The following is a 14220-nucleotide window of genomic DNA, read 5'->3' on the forward strand; positions in this document are numbered from 1 at the left end:
TCCTTGGCGCTTAGGTTCTAGTCGGGGAGGCAGACAATAAAGGATTTTCAAATGCCCTTTACATCTTCAAAGGATGAAAACCTCTGCGGGAGGGACGGGAGGAGGGAAGACGAAGGAAGGAGGGAGGGAGGGAGAGGAGGTGGCAGGGAAGGGTAGGGAGGGCCCTATCTGCCCACCCCGGAGATCAGAGTATGTCAGGTAGACTCAGGATGATGCTCATCCGATCCTGGGCAGCTGTGCTTCTTAACTAAGCTCCCACGTGAAGCAGGGACAGCAGGGGAAGGGGCGAGGCGGGGTACCGGGCGCGCGGCGGTCAAGGCCGGGGGGGGGGGGGGGGAAGCGGGGGGGGCCCGGGGCCGCGCTCACCGCCCCTCTGTCCCCGCGCAGAGAGCGCCTTCGCCGACACGCTGCCGCCCACGCGCCTCAGCCAGGCCCGCTTCAGCGCCTGCCTGCCGCCTAGCAGCCACGACGCGGCCAACTTCGACAACAACGAGCTCGAGAACAACCAGGTGGTGGCCAAGCTGGGCCACCTGGCGCTGGGCCGCGCGCCCGGCCCGCCGCCCGCCGACGCCGCGGCCGCCGCCGTCCCGTGCGGGCCCCGCGAGCGCCCGCGGCCCGCGTCGTCGCCGGCGCTGCTCGAGGCCGACCTGCGCTTCCACGCGACGCGCGGGCCCGACGTGAGCCTGTCGGCCGACCGCAAGGTGGCCTGCGCGCCGCGGCCCGACGGCGGCCGCACGCTCGTCTTCTCCGAGCGCCCGCTGCGGCCCGGCGAGAGCCTCTTCGTGGAGGTGGGCCGCCCGGGGCTGGCGGCGCCCGGCGCGCTGGCCTTCGGCATCACATCCTGCGACCCCGGCGGCCTCCGGCCCGCCGAGCTGCCGACCGACCCCGACGCGCTGCTCGACCGCAAGGAGTACTGGGTGGTGGCGCGCGCCGGACCCGTGCCGAGCGGCGGCGACGCGCTCAGCTTCACGCTGCAGCCCGGCGGCGACGTGCTCCTGGGCGTCAACGGGCGCCCGCGCGGCCGCCTCCTGTGCGTCGACACCACGCAGGCGCTCTGGGCCTTCTTCGCCGTGCGCGGCGGCGCCGCGGGCCAGCTGCGCCTCCTCGGTGAGTCCCCCGACCGCGCGTGCGCGGGGCGTAGCCCGGGGAACCGGGGGTGCCGCTTGGTAGCTGAGCCGTCGCTGAACCCCAGCCCCCCGCCCCTCCTGCCCCGCCCCATTCCCACACTTGAGCGCGCTTCAGAACATCAGAACCGCCCGGCCTCCACCTAGAGGTGCCGGTTCTGTAGGGGTGCCCCGGGACCACTTTGTCCGCAGCCGCCTAAGCACCCGCTGGGGTCAGGGCCCGGCAGGCTTGACGCAGTCGGTAAATGGTCGGTGCGATTTCTATTTCCGTTGTTAGGATTTTTTTTTACATATGTAATGCATATTAAGTGCAGGAGAAAAAGTAAATACAACTACCCTTAAAAGAGGACATAAGAAGAACAGCGTCCACAGAACATGGAATGGAGGCTTGAACCATTCTATTTTGAGATGATTCTTGCCTCCTTCATGCCACAAATAGACACGGAGCACCACCAGCTGTGGGCCAGGCCCTGGGCTCCAGGACGGGCATGGCAGAGGACGGGATACAGACCATGCATTTGAGGAGCTCAGAGACACCCAGACGGAGCGCTGCACGGCGTGATGTTTGCCTCTGCCGGGGGCTTCTCTCCCGCTTGGCGGGATGGGGGTGGGGGTCAGGGAAGGTTCCCAGAGAGCACAGCTCCGTTTTCTGCTTCAGGAAGTAAAGTCCAAATGATAACAGAAACAAGGAACATTTCATCTGTAACCTCATTCAATTTTATCCTCCTGATGGTCGCATGAAACCAATGTCGTTATCCCGGCTACGGATAAGGAAATTGAAGCACCGAGAGGTTGAATGACTGTCCCAGTCACTTGGGGGTCAGCCATGAAGATGTTGGGCAAATCACAGACCCTCTCTGAGCCTCAGTTTCCTTCTGTGTAGAAAGGGAGTAACTGCCTGCGTCCTGGGGTTGTCCGGAGGGTGAAATGATGAGGTGCACGTAATGCTTTCAGCAGGTGCCTGCCACCTACAGTATTTTAATGAGTAGTGATAACAGTGACTGCTGTTGTTTGATTGAGGGCAGAGGAGGGGCAAGGGGGTGGTGGTTGTCGTCTGGTGGGTTTTTGGGGGTTTTTTAAGGAGATCAGACATAGTCATTTCACTCTGAGGTGAGTTGCCCAAGTTCCCACTGGGGTTTGCAAGAACTAAGCCTAGAGTCTTTCTCACCCCCCTCCCCAGCACCTCCAGAGGAACCAGGAGGAGCCCTTGAGTGGTCAGGAAGAGAAGGCAGGAGAAGGTAGAAAGGAGACAACTGCTTCTGGAGGCCAGGGACTTGCCCTCCTGATCCCTACCTTACAGCAGTGCCTGCACTGCATTATCTGTCCATCCATCCTGAAGTAGGGTAAGGGAAGAGGCATCTCTCTTCACCTAAGAAATAACCCGTTATTATCTGAACTAGCAGTGAGTTCGGGGAAGGAGAGTCATCCATGTGGAACACTACTAGTCAGGCATCTTGTAGTTGGCAAGTGACAAAACCCCACTCCAAGTGCCCTGAACAAAAAGGGAATTTTATGGGTACACATACCTCAAAAGTCTAGGAGTATATTGGATGGATTCAGCAACAGCTGGATCTAGGTGTTAAAGGGATGTCATCAGGATCTCGTCTCTCCATCTCAGAGCTCTGCTTTCCTCTGTGTTAGTTTTACTCTCAGGCAGGCCCCACAGCACCAGGCTTACCTCCCAATGGAATGAGCCCTTCTTTCCCAGCAGTTCTAGTGGAAGTCACAGAATTAGGTCTCAATGGCATTTGTTGGGTTACATGCCTTTCCCTGAACCGCCACTGAGACCAAGGGGTGGAAGTTCTTATTGGCCTGGCCTGGATCATGTGAGTGAGGGTGAAGTAGTGCCCCCAGAAAACATCCTGGTGCTGTTTCTGAAATAAATGGGAATGGAGGCTGGGTAGGCAAAGAACAGATGTCCACCACACATGTCCAATCCCATCAGTCCTTAGCAGAACCCTGGGAGGTGGCTCTTGTCCTCCTGTTAGACAGATGGGAAGCTAAGCTGCAAAGCAGTGAGGAGCCAAGGACGAGCACAGCAGGGCCCACCTCCTGCTGCCCCTGATGAAGTCTCTTTGGTCTCAGGCACCCTGCAGTCTAGCCCTGCAACCACGTCTCCATCAGGGTCCCTCAGTGGCTCCCAGGATGACAGTGATTCTGACATGGCCTTCAGTGTCAACCAGTCCTCCTCGGCGTCTGAGTCATCCCTGGGTAAGGAAGTGCAAACCCTGGAGGGGTGGGGGTTGGCGGCTGGCCCAGCTCCTTCGGCTCTGCTGGCGCCTTGCCCCTCTGCTTCCTCACCTTCCTCAGCCATACACTCAGCTGGAGGGAGGAGAACTGTCGAGATAAGCCATCCCAAAGGGTGATATTGGTGCTTGATGCCTGGGGGTGGGAGGTGGGGAATGGGGCAAAACCTGAAAGAAAAAACAAAATTGATATCTCCCAAAATTGTTCCCCCACTGGTGCTGCTCTAGAAGCTCTGCCTTCTTGGGGTTTCCCCAGCAGAGCCCACCTGAGAACCACATTATTAAGGTCTGTCCTGTTCTCCCTTCCTGCAGTGACGGCCCCCAGCTCCCCGCTGAGTCCCCCGGTGTCCCCTGTGTTCTCCCCGCCGGAGCCGGCGGGCAGCAAGAACGGCGAGTGCACGGTGTGCTTCGATGGTGAAGTGGACACAGTCATCTACACGTGTGGACATATGTGCCTGTGCCACAGCTGTGGCCTGCGGCTCAAGAGGCAGGCCCGGGCCTGCTGCCCCATCTGCCGGCGGCCCATCAAGGACGTCATTAAGATCTACAGGCCGTAGCCTGGCCCACCGACGGGCCTTGGCCAGAGCAAGGTCACCTTTCTGAAGCCCCCTTGGCCGGGCAACCACCGTGGCCACCAGGGAGTCCAAGGGCAGCGGCCATCTCGTCTGCCACTCTCCAATGGTGGGCAAGGCGTGACACTCGTGGAGATGAGGCCCCAGGGGTCTGAGCCCAGGCGAGGGCTGCTTCTGGCTCGAAAGTGCTTTGCCCCCAAAAAGGCCGCCCCAGAGCAAGCTCAGGAACTGCCCGGCAGACCATCCCCCGGGCCCTCAGCCGAAGCAGTGTCCTCCACGGAATGCAATGCCGGGGCCCTCAGCCGAAGCAGTGTCCTCCACGGAACGCAATGCCGCAGTGCTTTCGCTGGGGCTGGGTGGAGTGTGTGAGAGAAGGGGAGGGAGGGAGGGCGGGAGCCAGGGAGAGAGGGAATGTGTGAGAGGATGTGTGAGAGAGATGGCACAGGTACTTATGCAGGGATCCTGGCTCTGGGAGGCTGTTTAACACTAAGGAGTGTTCAGTCAGGAGCCCAGACGTGAGCCCGACTAGAAAGTGTTCCCTTTCAGGGGCTGTGACGTCAGCTGGTTTTGAATGTATGAAGCCTGCACCTAAACAGACCTCCCTAGGATGGTATAGATAGAAAAGGACTCAGATTTTCTAAGGGGAGGAAAGAATAGCTCTTTGTTTACAGCTCCAAAGCAGCAGCTCCTTGGGGGGAAGGTGGGCAGAGAACATAAAAGAACAGTTTGCTTGTTTAGTTGCTAACTTGGTCTTGGAGAGGAATTTTGATGGGTGCTGCAGCCGAGAGCTCTGGGCAGTGTCCTCTCCAGAATCCTTTTCACCCCTTCTCCCCAGACAGTCTAATCATGAGCACACTGCACCTTGACTCCGTCCTAGATGCTTTCAGTCTGTAGCACCTCTCCCGTCCCCCAGGAGAAGACACACGGCAGGTTCTCTTTTCCTGGGGGAGGGAAGGAATCCCAGAGGCAAGGGACGCACCTGGAGCTGGAAAGGCACAGCTCCATGGCACAGACAACTCTGCACATTTTCTGTTGTGACTGGGCCTGCCGTCCACCATGGCTGTGGGCATCCCTGGGCAGCCTTGGGGCAGAGCAGGAGCGGGGAGCAGGCCTTTGCCACTGGTCTGTGTTCTGATTCTCAGCTTATCTTTCCCTGCTGATTCCTGAGAGGTTAATTTATCATTAAGATGTAGCTAATAACTGAGACATTAACTGAAAATTTTGACATTGGGACTCTCCCCCTTCCCAGGGCTATTTACTAGGTATTTCCTGGGACCCGGCCCCTGCCCCACCCCCTCACCCCTGCCTGGGCCCACCTCTGCAGACTCCCAGACCACTCCTGGGCTGATGGGCTGGCAGGCCTGCCCCTCCCTTCTGGGCCCCACCTCTGCCCTGTCTTGTCTGTACCTGTGGAGAAGTCCCTGGGCCTCTCTGTTTCCCGGTTCCCAGTTTGTCCAAGAAGAAGCCTAGGACCTGCCCACTCCAGAGCCTTTGGGAGGACCAGCAAAACATTCTGAAAAGCCCGAGACACCTTGCAAAGAGCAGGGATCGTTTTCATTACAAGTCCTAACCTGTTCACCTGCTGAGGAGGCAGGGAAAGGAGAACTTGTGGAGAGTTGATGCATTCACGTAGCAAGCGTTAGCTGGGTGTCAGGACCCAGGGCCCAGGGCCCAGCCGGGCCGGGCTCTCGTCAGATCAGGTCCCACAAGACCAGGCAGTCCTCGTGATGCTCCAGGTCTTGGACCAACTGCTTCTTCTCTGGCTGGAAGTCGTCACAGTTTTCTGATCTCAACTTCAGAAACCTCACTCTTGCCCTTGCAAGAACCCCTGATTGCTTATTTTTCCCTAGTGAATTTGAGAAACATGCCCATGTTTTAATTTTGTAGCAGAATTTTGGGGAGCTTCTGGAACCCTGGCGTTTGCCGAGATAAGAGCTTGAGAATCAAGGCAGCGCTCGGTGCCCCGCTGATTTTGGGCAGTGGGAGCCTTCCGTTTCCCCCATGCACTCCACGTAGGCAAAGCCCTCATGTGAGACGACTCGTCAGCCCCCGGCGTGTGGTTCTCCAGGCAGCAGTGCCCTTTACTGGATTGAGCCACTGTCACAAGGTCCAGTGGACTCAGCATCCTGGGGGAGCCAGCTCCTCTCTCCTACCCCTTGTGCTCCCTGACTGCCCCCTTGGATTCCAGCTGGGGTCATGTACAGCCACCACCAGGAAACCAATGACCAAGGGCCTGGGCCCTGGTGGACCAGGCCATGCTCCTGGTAACCTCTTACCTGAGAAGAAAGGAGCTGGTGGCCTGTTTAACTTGCTCTGCAGCTGCTATAAATAGCCTCCCTGTTTTCAGGAGGAGTTAAGGGGGTGTTTATCTTCTAAAAACCAGACATTTCCTGATGCTCTAAACTGATTTATTCAACGCTACAGAGGAGCTGCTCACGTTGCCCTCTGTGTTCTGTCTGGAGAAAGGGGCAGGAGAGGGAGCCGCTCCTTTTTATTTCACATCACCATGTGCCTGGGCACTGGGCCAGAGGGGGGCCTCCACGCACTCCCCCCAGGGGGCAGGTCTTACTACCATATCGAGGCGTGTCTAAGACACCACCGATGATAAAACACACCACTTTACGTACCACCAAGGCAAAAAACGCTGCCAACTTGCACAGTCAGATGCCGCAGCTTACAATTCATCCCAATCAGAGATGATGAAATGTGAAAAAACTGCTACTTTAGAATCGGTGAAATATGGTATTAGCCCCATGTGGCAGGTGAGAGAACTGAGGTCCTGGGAGTGAAGTGACTTAGGGTCACTCAGCAGGACGTGGCAGGGCTGGGATTCAAACCCAGGAGTGTCTAGTGACCCGCTCTCCACTGCGTGGCCCCAAGTCCCAGGAAGCTTGAGACTGCCTGAGTTTCTTCCCCAGAGTCCTCTGCACAGCCCCTGGCGAGACCTGGGCGCTGGCGCCTGTGCAGGGGGTCCAGCCCCAGGCCGCGGGCCCTCTGCCGCCAGCACCCTGCATGGACAAGTGTCTTTCCTTTCAGGCTCACCCGCCCCCTGCCCACCTTTTCCCAGCGGGGCTGAGCTGTGTGACACCTTGGGTCCAACACAAGAGTGTCCCCTTTTTACACATGGGCGCGCACGGGGGGCAACTTGGAGGAGGGGCCGAGGCCTTGTCCCTCCACCTTCCTGGGCCCCGTGACTACCACCCCCCCAAGCAGGACCCTCAGGGGTGGGACAGGGGAGACCAGAGGACGCCCCTCTGTTGTGGCCTTGTGCCTCTTCATCTTGAACTGCCAGGGAAATTGGGCAGTTTCCAAGTCAAGACAAGCTCCTTTTTCCAGTCCATTCCCAGAACTGGGAGTCTTCCAGGATTCAGCTCCCGGGGCAGCTGCTCCCTCACTGTAGCAACACTTGTTCAGTCCTGCAACACCCACTGGGCAGCAGAGCCTGTGTCCTAGACACAGGATTGGGAACCGGGACTGAAGACAAAGCCCACAGGGAGCTCGTGGTCCACAGCAGGAGATGGACAGATGTGTAGACTGTTACTTGATCCCTGCAGTGTCGGGTCCTGTACTAGCACGCAGTAGGTACTTATTAAAGGTTTACTGAATGGATCAGCAATCAGGTTATGAGTGTTCAGGGCTTTGATAAAACACCACATAAACGTGCACACACAGTCATTCAATGAACTTGCTGAGTGCGTCCTCAGGGGTGCTGGGAGGACGAAGATGAGAGGACAGTGCCCCAGCTCTGATATCAGAGGTAGAGACAGTAAGAGGGTATTGAGATGTTTGGGGCAGAATCCATTGGGTCTTCTTGGCTACTCTGTTGCCTCGGGAGTCTGTCTTGGTGAGTGCACAAGGACTGCTCTCCTGACCCAGAGTCTCCCATGTGCTCTGAAAAGCCGCCCCTGCGTGAGAAATGCCAGGCCCCTTGCCCTCAGTGCTCTGCTGCCACAACGGCCTTGGGCAGAACCCCCAAACGCCCCACCAATTGAGGGTCACCCTCAGGTCCTGTCAGGGAGATGTGGGGCGATGGCTGCCTGCTACTCTCAGGCCTTGGTTACCAGAAATCAATCCCCAAGTTCCAGAGAACCCCCAGTCAGTTCCCGTGGAGAACAGGCTTGCGTGAAGTCGTGGAAAATGAGAGGCAGTAAGCCCCCACTGCTTGGTCCCAGCTCTGCCCCGGCTCCGGCAGAGGGACCCCGGTTCAGGAACAGTGGCCTCCTGGCTTTCTTGGTATTTGTCTCACTGTCTTGTCCAAGTCCCTAATGAAATGACTTGTACAACAATCTGTCTGTGCCTTATGAAAGTGTCTGTGCACTTTTTATCCTTTTTAAAAGCAACTTTAAAAAGTGGGCAGGGGACTAGCAGACATGGTAGTGTTCTAGAAATCTGATAATCACTGAAACCCTTCTGCATTATGTTTTTGATGTTGGAGTGATGACGTGTACGTCCCCCACCCCACCCCCACTACCTGTGTACAGACCTTTTTAAAAATGTCTCTTATTATTTTTCTGGTTCAATACTGTGACCTCCCCAGTACAGTCTAATCTTTGGGGATCTGTAATAAAGGTTTTAAAACTTGGGGGGAGTGGGTTGGGAAGGGATGGCACTGGTCCTATGTGTTGTGCTTTTGTGTGTCGTGTGTTTTGATTTTTGTCTGTTTTTATCTGTTTTATATTAACATAATTTTCCTGTTTAAAAAACAAATACAACGTTGGCTTGTTAAAAAAGAAAGTCTCTTCAGAACTCAATTTTAAAAATCACAGTTGCATACACTGTTGGGGAGTGGAAGTGGGGAGTGCAAATCTCTGCCAACTTGAAACCATTTGCAAAATGTCCATAGAGCCCTGACAGGTTGATCCTTTTGCCAAGTAATTCCCGCAAAATTATCGCAAGGAAATAATTCTAATCAAGGATAAGGTCCTTATGTGAAAGTGTTCTCTGCAGCATTATTTATAACGGTGAAAAACTAGAAGCAACCCTAACATCCAACAACCAGGGGTACTTGCCAGAACTCTTGGTTACAAATGACAGAAACCCAACTTGAACTGGCTTAAGGGGATTAAAAGGCCCAGGTAGTGGTAGTGGTTAAGTTCGAGCACTCTGCTTCAGCGGCCCAGGGTTCACAGATTCGGATCCTGGGCGAGGACCTACACACCGCTTATCAAGCCACATGGTGGCACCGTCCCATATAAAGTAGAGGAAGATGGACACAGATGTTAGCCCAGGGCCGATCTTCCTCAGCAAAAAGAGGAGGATTGGCAACAGATGTTAGCTCAGGGCTACTCTTCCTCACACACAAAAATAAATAAATAATAAAATTTAAAAAATAAATAAATAAAAGGCCCAGGTAATTGAAAAGTCCAGGATCAGAACCTAAGAACCCACTTCAGGCGCAGTTGGATCCAGAATCAGAAATGCTGCAACAGCACATGAGCTGTCGCTGCGGGCCTCTGCCCTCCTTTTTCCCGACTCCCAGGTAGGCCCTCAAGACAGCTGGCAGAAGGTCCAGCTACATCCTGCCTTCCAGCGTTTTTTGCGTGGGCCCACCTGGGTCACGTGCTCTTTCCTGAGCCAATCACGGAGGCCAGAGAGCTTCTGGCTCTGATTGGTCAGATCCAGGACATACTCTCACCCACACCCAATAGCTGCCCCGGTGGAACCGAACATAGGGAATCACAGTCCCGCGGAGACATGGGAGCAACGAGGGGGCGCCCGTGGAGCGGAAGTGACAGACGGCTGTCTAAGGAGGGTTGAATAAACCGTGATACAGATACAGACCTGGTTAATAGCATGGGCTGTGAAAGCAGCCAGCCAGGGCCTCACCATGATTTGGGGGAGACACTTAACCTCCCTGTGCCTCAGTTTCCTTGTCTGACAAGCAAGGATAACAAGAGCTCCCGGTTTTGGGGGGGTGTGAGCATCGTTGAGATCATGCTGGTGATGTGCTAGGCACAGCGTCTGGCACTCAGCAAAGAGTTTATAACACGGGAACATGTTTAAAATACGGTGGGAAGATCAAGATATAAAATTGCGCATACTCTGGTCTCCTAGGTGTAAAAAAACAGCCCCCAAACCTGACATGCATTGGAATGATTGACGGAGAAGAAGTGAAATGTCCGTGGAAGCTGCGTCGGGTGATGGCATTGTTGGTGCCTTTTTTCCCTGTGTTTTCCAAATTTTCTGTAGTGACCAATCATTACTTCTGATTTAAATTTGTTACTTGTCAAAATTATCTCCCTACTCTGCAAAAACCGCTGGGAACAGCCGGCCCTTGCTGGACTTCATCAGGAATTCCCAGGCTGATTGAGTCTGAAATCCAAGTTTAGTCAGGGGGCAGATAAGGGCCTGTCCGTTTCTAATGGAAGCCCGGCCAGGCTGACCAGTCTGGTTGGGCTTGCACCAGGTGGGGCTTTAGGGGTGGAGCCTTGCAGTGGAATCAGGAGCAGGGGGAGGGGAGAAGGTGAAGGAGCTGCCCAGGCCAGCTCCTCCTGGTTCCTTAGAACAGCCCCGCTTGGTGACACTGAATTTTAGGAGCAGTGGGGTTAGAGAAATGAACCAGAATTTGTCAAGCAGAAGAAACCATGATTTTCACACATTCTCTCAATGAATCTTCCCAACAATGTTTGTCTCATCATTTTACAGGCGAGGGAACCAGGGTCCCTCCAAGGTAGAAGTAGGATTGGACCCCAGGTGTGCCTGCCCCCGAGTAAAGGCAAAATCTTTCAGAGGTACACTTTGCACGCTTCCCCCTAGGTCTCAGTTAGGGGCAGAGTCTGCCTAGAACTTAGGCTCCTTTCTCCCCTCCTAGATGTTCTTCCTGGGATATCACCCACTTCTACTGGGCCACAGGATATTTTCATAGGTGCCATCTGAGAATCAAGACTTTTTTTAAATAAAGAGGGGAAAAGACCATATTTATCTAGGCTTCTTTGATTATAAGAGGCTGAAACCCAACTCAAGAAAAACCTAACTTAAGAAACAACTCACATGACTAAACAGGTCAGTTCTGGCTTCAGGAATGGCTGGATCCAGGTGTTCATATGATGTCATCAGCATTTGCCTCTGTCTCTCAGTTCTGCTTTCCTCTGGGTTGACATCATTCTCAGGCAGGCTCTCCTGTTGTGGTGACCAAGATGGCTTCCAGTGGCTCCTAACTCATATCATGCCAGCTTAGTAACTGTTTTAAAAAGCTTTAGGAAAAGTCCCAGAGCTGTCTTTCCTTTTACCCCCTTAGATCAAAAGCTCAATCCCTGAACCAATCTGTTGCATGCCCATAGTTGGTACAAAACTAGGTATGACATGGCCCTTGCCCTCAAGAACCAACCAGTCTGGAGGGGAAGGCAGACCCAAGAACAGATGTGTTCAGACCAGTGCAGTTCTGAGGCTGCTGGGACAGACTGAAGTCAAAGGCTCTGGATCATTCAGTGACGTAATTTAGGCATCCTTCTTTCTCCTGGGTGTTCAGGCTCTAACTAACGCCTGGGCCATGCTTGCTGGCCCATCATATTTCTCGTTTCATGCTTCAGTATATGAAGCCTTTGCCCTGACCCTCACCACCCCTGATGCCTGAAGCCCAGCTAGCCTCAGAGGAGTTTTGCCATAATATATCTCTATATATACATGGAGACCTTTTTCCCTCGTTCCCTGGGTTCCTGCAGGGCAATTCTCCCCGAAAATAATAACAACAGATCATTAAATGAGCACTTGCTGTGTGCTAAGGACATCCGTTGAGTCCTCGTGACTGTTCTTTGAGGCAGGTCCTAAAAAACTTCCATTTTACAGGAGACAAAACCAAGACTCAGAGAGATTAAGTAACTTTATCCCGCTTGGTATGGCCTCTCAAAGACAAGAGGATTTCTTCTCTTGCTTTTTGTAATTATTTCCCAGAATCTGGACCCAGCGATTTTCAAGGGCAGAGGGGCCTGGATATGCACTTGTGATTTCATTGACCCTGCAAACAGCCATTCAGGTAGGTATCATCATCCCATTTTACAGATAGGGGAAGAGAGGCTCAGAGAGGGCAATGACCTGCCCTGAATCACACAGCTTATTAGCTGTGGAACCAGGATTTGAACCAGGCCTGACTCTTTCTACAGCAGCAAAGCTTGTCTGTGGGTAAATTGTCAGAAAGAGGAGGAGGAGGAGAAAAGAGAAGGAAGGGAGGAAGAGAGGAGCAAGGGGGGAACCAGACTCAGCTCCTAGAAGGGCAAGGAGAGAAAGACCGTCCAGCTGGGTCCTTGACTTACACAACGTCTGTTAGTCCAACTCCAGGGCCAGGGAGTCGGCCTCTCCCTTCAGGATCGCTCTCCTGGCTCTTGGAAACTGGTTTTGGCTTCCACACAGGGATGTGGAGAACATGAATACTCCAGGCATCCAGCTAGGGGAACAGAGCCCCGACTTTGGCTGTTAAATGCACCCAAGGGGAAGCTTCCAGAAGCCGGAGGGGCAGCTGCACCAACACAGAGAGCCTCGGGCAGTCTAGTCCCCTTTGCTCAGCCCCCTCCCCTCTCTGCTATGGCCGCCTGCCCAGGTCTAACCCTTCTGTCTGACTCGAGAGCCTCAGACTTGCCTCTCCTGCCTCTCCCCAGCCGCCCAGGAAGGGCTTTGGCCATCCTGCCAGGAGTCCGAAGGGCCTGCTTAGGAGTTGTCCGGATAGGCCTGAGTTCACGGCCACTCTGACCCCAACAGGCAGGGGCACTTGGCCACCCCAAGGTGCCTCCCAGGGATGCCGTTCATCCTGAAGTTTCCGTGCACGTGCCCCTGAAGCTGGGCAATGGGAAGGCCCCACTCTTGGCGCCTCGCTTCCCTGCCTCCAGGTGGGGCCTGTAGGACCGCTCCCTCGGGCCCTTGAGAGGCTGCATCCTGGCGTCTCAGCTCTGAGCAGGCGTTTCCAGTGTTCTGGGGTCTAGCGAGGGGGGTGAGGGGATGAGGCCTGGAGTCCAGGCCTGCCTCTGCTGTGCGATCTCGGGCAAGTTACTTACCCTCTCTGAGCCTCAGTTTCTGGATCTCGAGGTGAGAGGGGCGTGAGCCCCCTCGTGGATTGTGTCAGGATGAACCCTGTCAAGATGTGGCTGGCTCTCGGAGGTGCTCAGCGATGAGGGCTATTGTTTTCACTAGTGTTATGGGTCCTGCTACACCCCTTCCTCCACCCATCCAAGCTGGGCCAGGAGCTGCCTCTACCCCACAGCCCCCTGGGCCTCCTTTCAGGCCCTGTCCTGCCTCAGTGAGCCGGTCCGTGACACTGTAAGCACATCTACAGGTGACCAGCACGGGGTCTACCACTTAGCAGAGCCTTGGTATTTCCAGCCCCCTCCCCCACTGTGGGATTCCTGCATTAGCACACCTCTTCCTGCCAGGAATGAAAGCGAGGGGCGAGCGGCGGGCGGGGCGCACCAGGCCTCTGAGCCTGCCCCGGCCCGTGTCCCTTGCTTGTTTTGGCTCCCCGTCAGGAATGCTGGCCCAGGCTTGGAGGCTGACTGACCTCCGACTCCAGAGGGAAAGTCACACTTTTGCTCAACTCCCAGGAGCAGCCCTGCATTCCAGGAGGGGCGTGGGAAGGACCAGGCCTTCCCCCCGGAGTGGAGCTGAGCAGGGAGCTGCCTGCAGCCTGGCCAGCCCCCCAGCCTCGGCCCTGGCCGTGCTGACCTCCCGTCCCCAGGGAGATCCGCCCCAGCACGGAGGATGGAGATGAGGTCTGGGAGAAGACTCCCACTGCCACCACAGGACAGAAGTGTCAGAGAGTTCCCAGTGACGTGTCCCTGCCTTCCCGTCCACCCGCAGTTTCCAGAGCTAGCTGATTCGCTCTCCCTTTTCCGGTGCCATCCCCACCTCCACAGAAAAAGAATCCTCTCCATTATTATGAGCAATCCGTCTCCCTTCAGCCTCTGACTCCCAGACAGGTGGTCCAAGGCTGTCTAGATCCCACTCCAGGGCCACCCCTCCCAGCCTGGCCTTGCTGTCTTTCCACCCCCGGGGTTGTTTCAGCTGGAGTTGTCCTTCACAGAGGCCCTGGGACCGGGGGAGGCTTCCCCGAGGTCGTCACACAAGAGCCAGGCCATGGAGGGTGGACCGCAGCTGGCCGGCAGAGATCGGCCGAGCATGCTCTGCAGAAGGAGCTGCCGGGTGCAGGGACTGCAGGCGGCGTGTCGGAGGAGGGGCCCCTCTTCCTTCTGCTACAACAGCCTCTCTTCCTCCGAGGTTCCCACGGCCCCGCTGGCTGGCGGCTCCTGGGCAGGCTTCCTCCCTCAGCGCAGGCTCCGGACAGGACAGACAGAC

The 14220-nt window shown here is 55.5% G+C and overlaps 1 protein-coding gene across 2 annotated transcripts in view; it reads left to right on the forward strand.

The window, feature by feature from the left end:
- NEURL1B (neuralized E3 ubiquitin protein ligase 1B) overlaps positions 1 to 4182 on the forward strand; it is a 37581-nt gene extending 33399 nt beyond the window's left edge. The window contains exons 3-5 of one of the 2 annotated variants that reach the window (XM_058546056.1): positions 388 to 1107; positions 3210 to 3335; positions 3683 to 4182. In XM_058546056.1, coding sequence (XP_058402039.1) covers positions 388 to 1107; positions 3210 to 3335; positions 3683 to 3927 — 1091 coding nt within the window. In that variant the 3' untranslated portion in view covers positions 3928 to 4182. The remainder of the gene's footprint in view (positions 1 to 387; positions 1108 to 3209; positions 3336 to 3682) is intronic. The other variant, XM_058546067.1, reaches the window with a different exon arrangement.
- Positions 4183 to 14220: the final 10038 nt, after the last annotated feature.

Source organism: Diceros bicornis, chromosome 1 (genome assembly GCF_020826845.1).
Source record: "Diceros bicornis minor isolate mBicDic1 chromosome 1, mDicBic1.mat.cur, whole genome shotgun sequence".
In the NCBI taxonomy this organism is placed as follows: domain Eukaryota; kingdom Metazoa; phylum Chordata; class Mammalia; order Perissodactyla; family Rhinocerotidae; genus Diceros; species Diceros bicornis.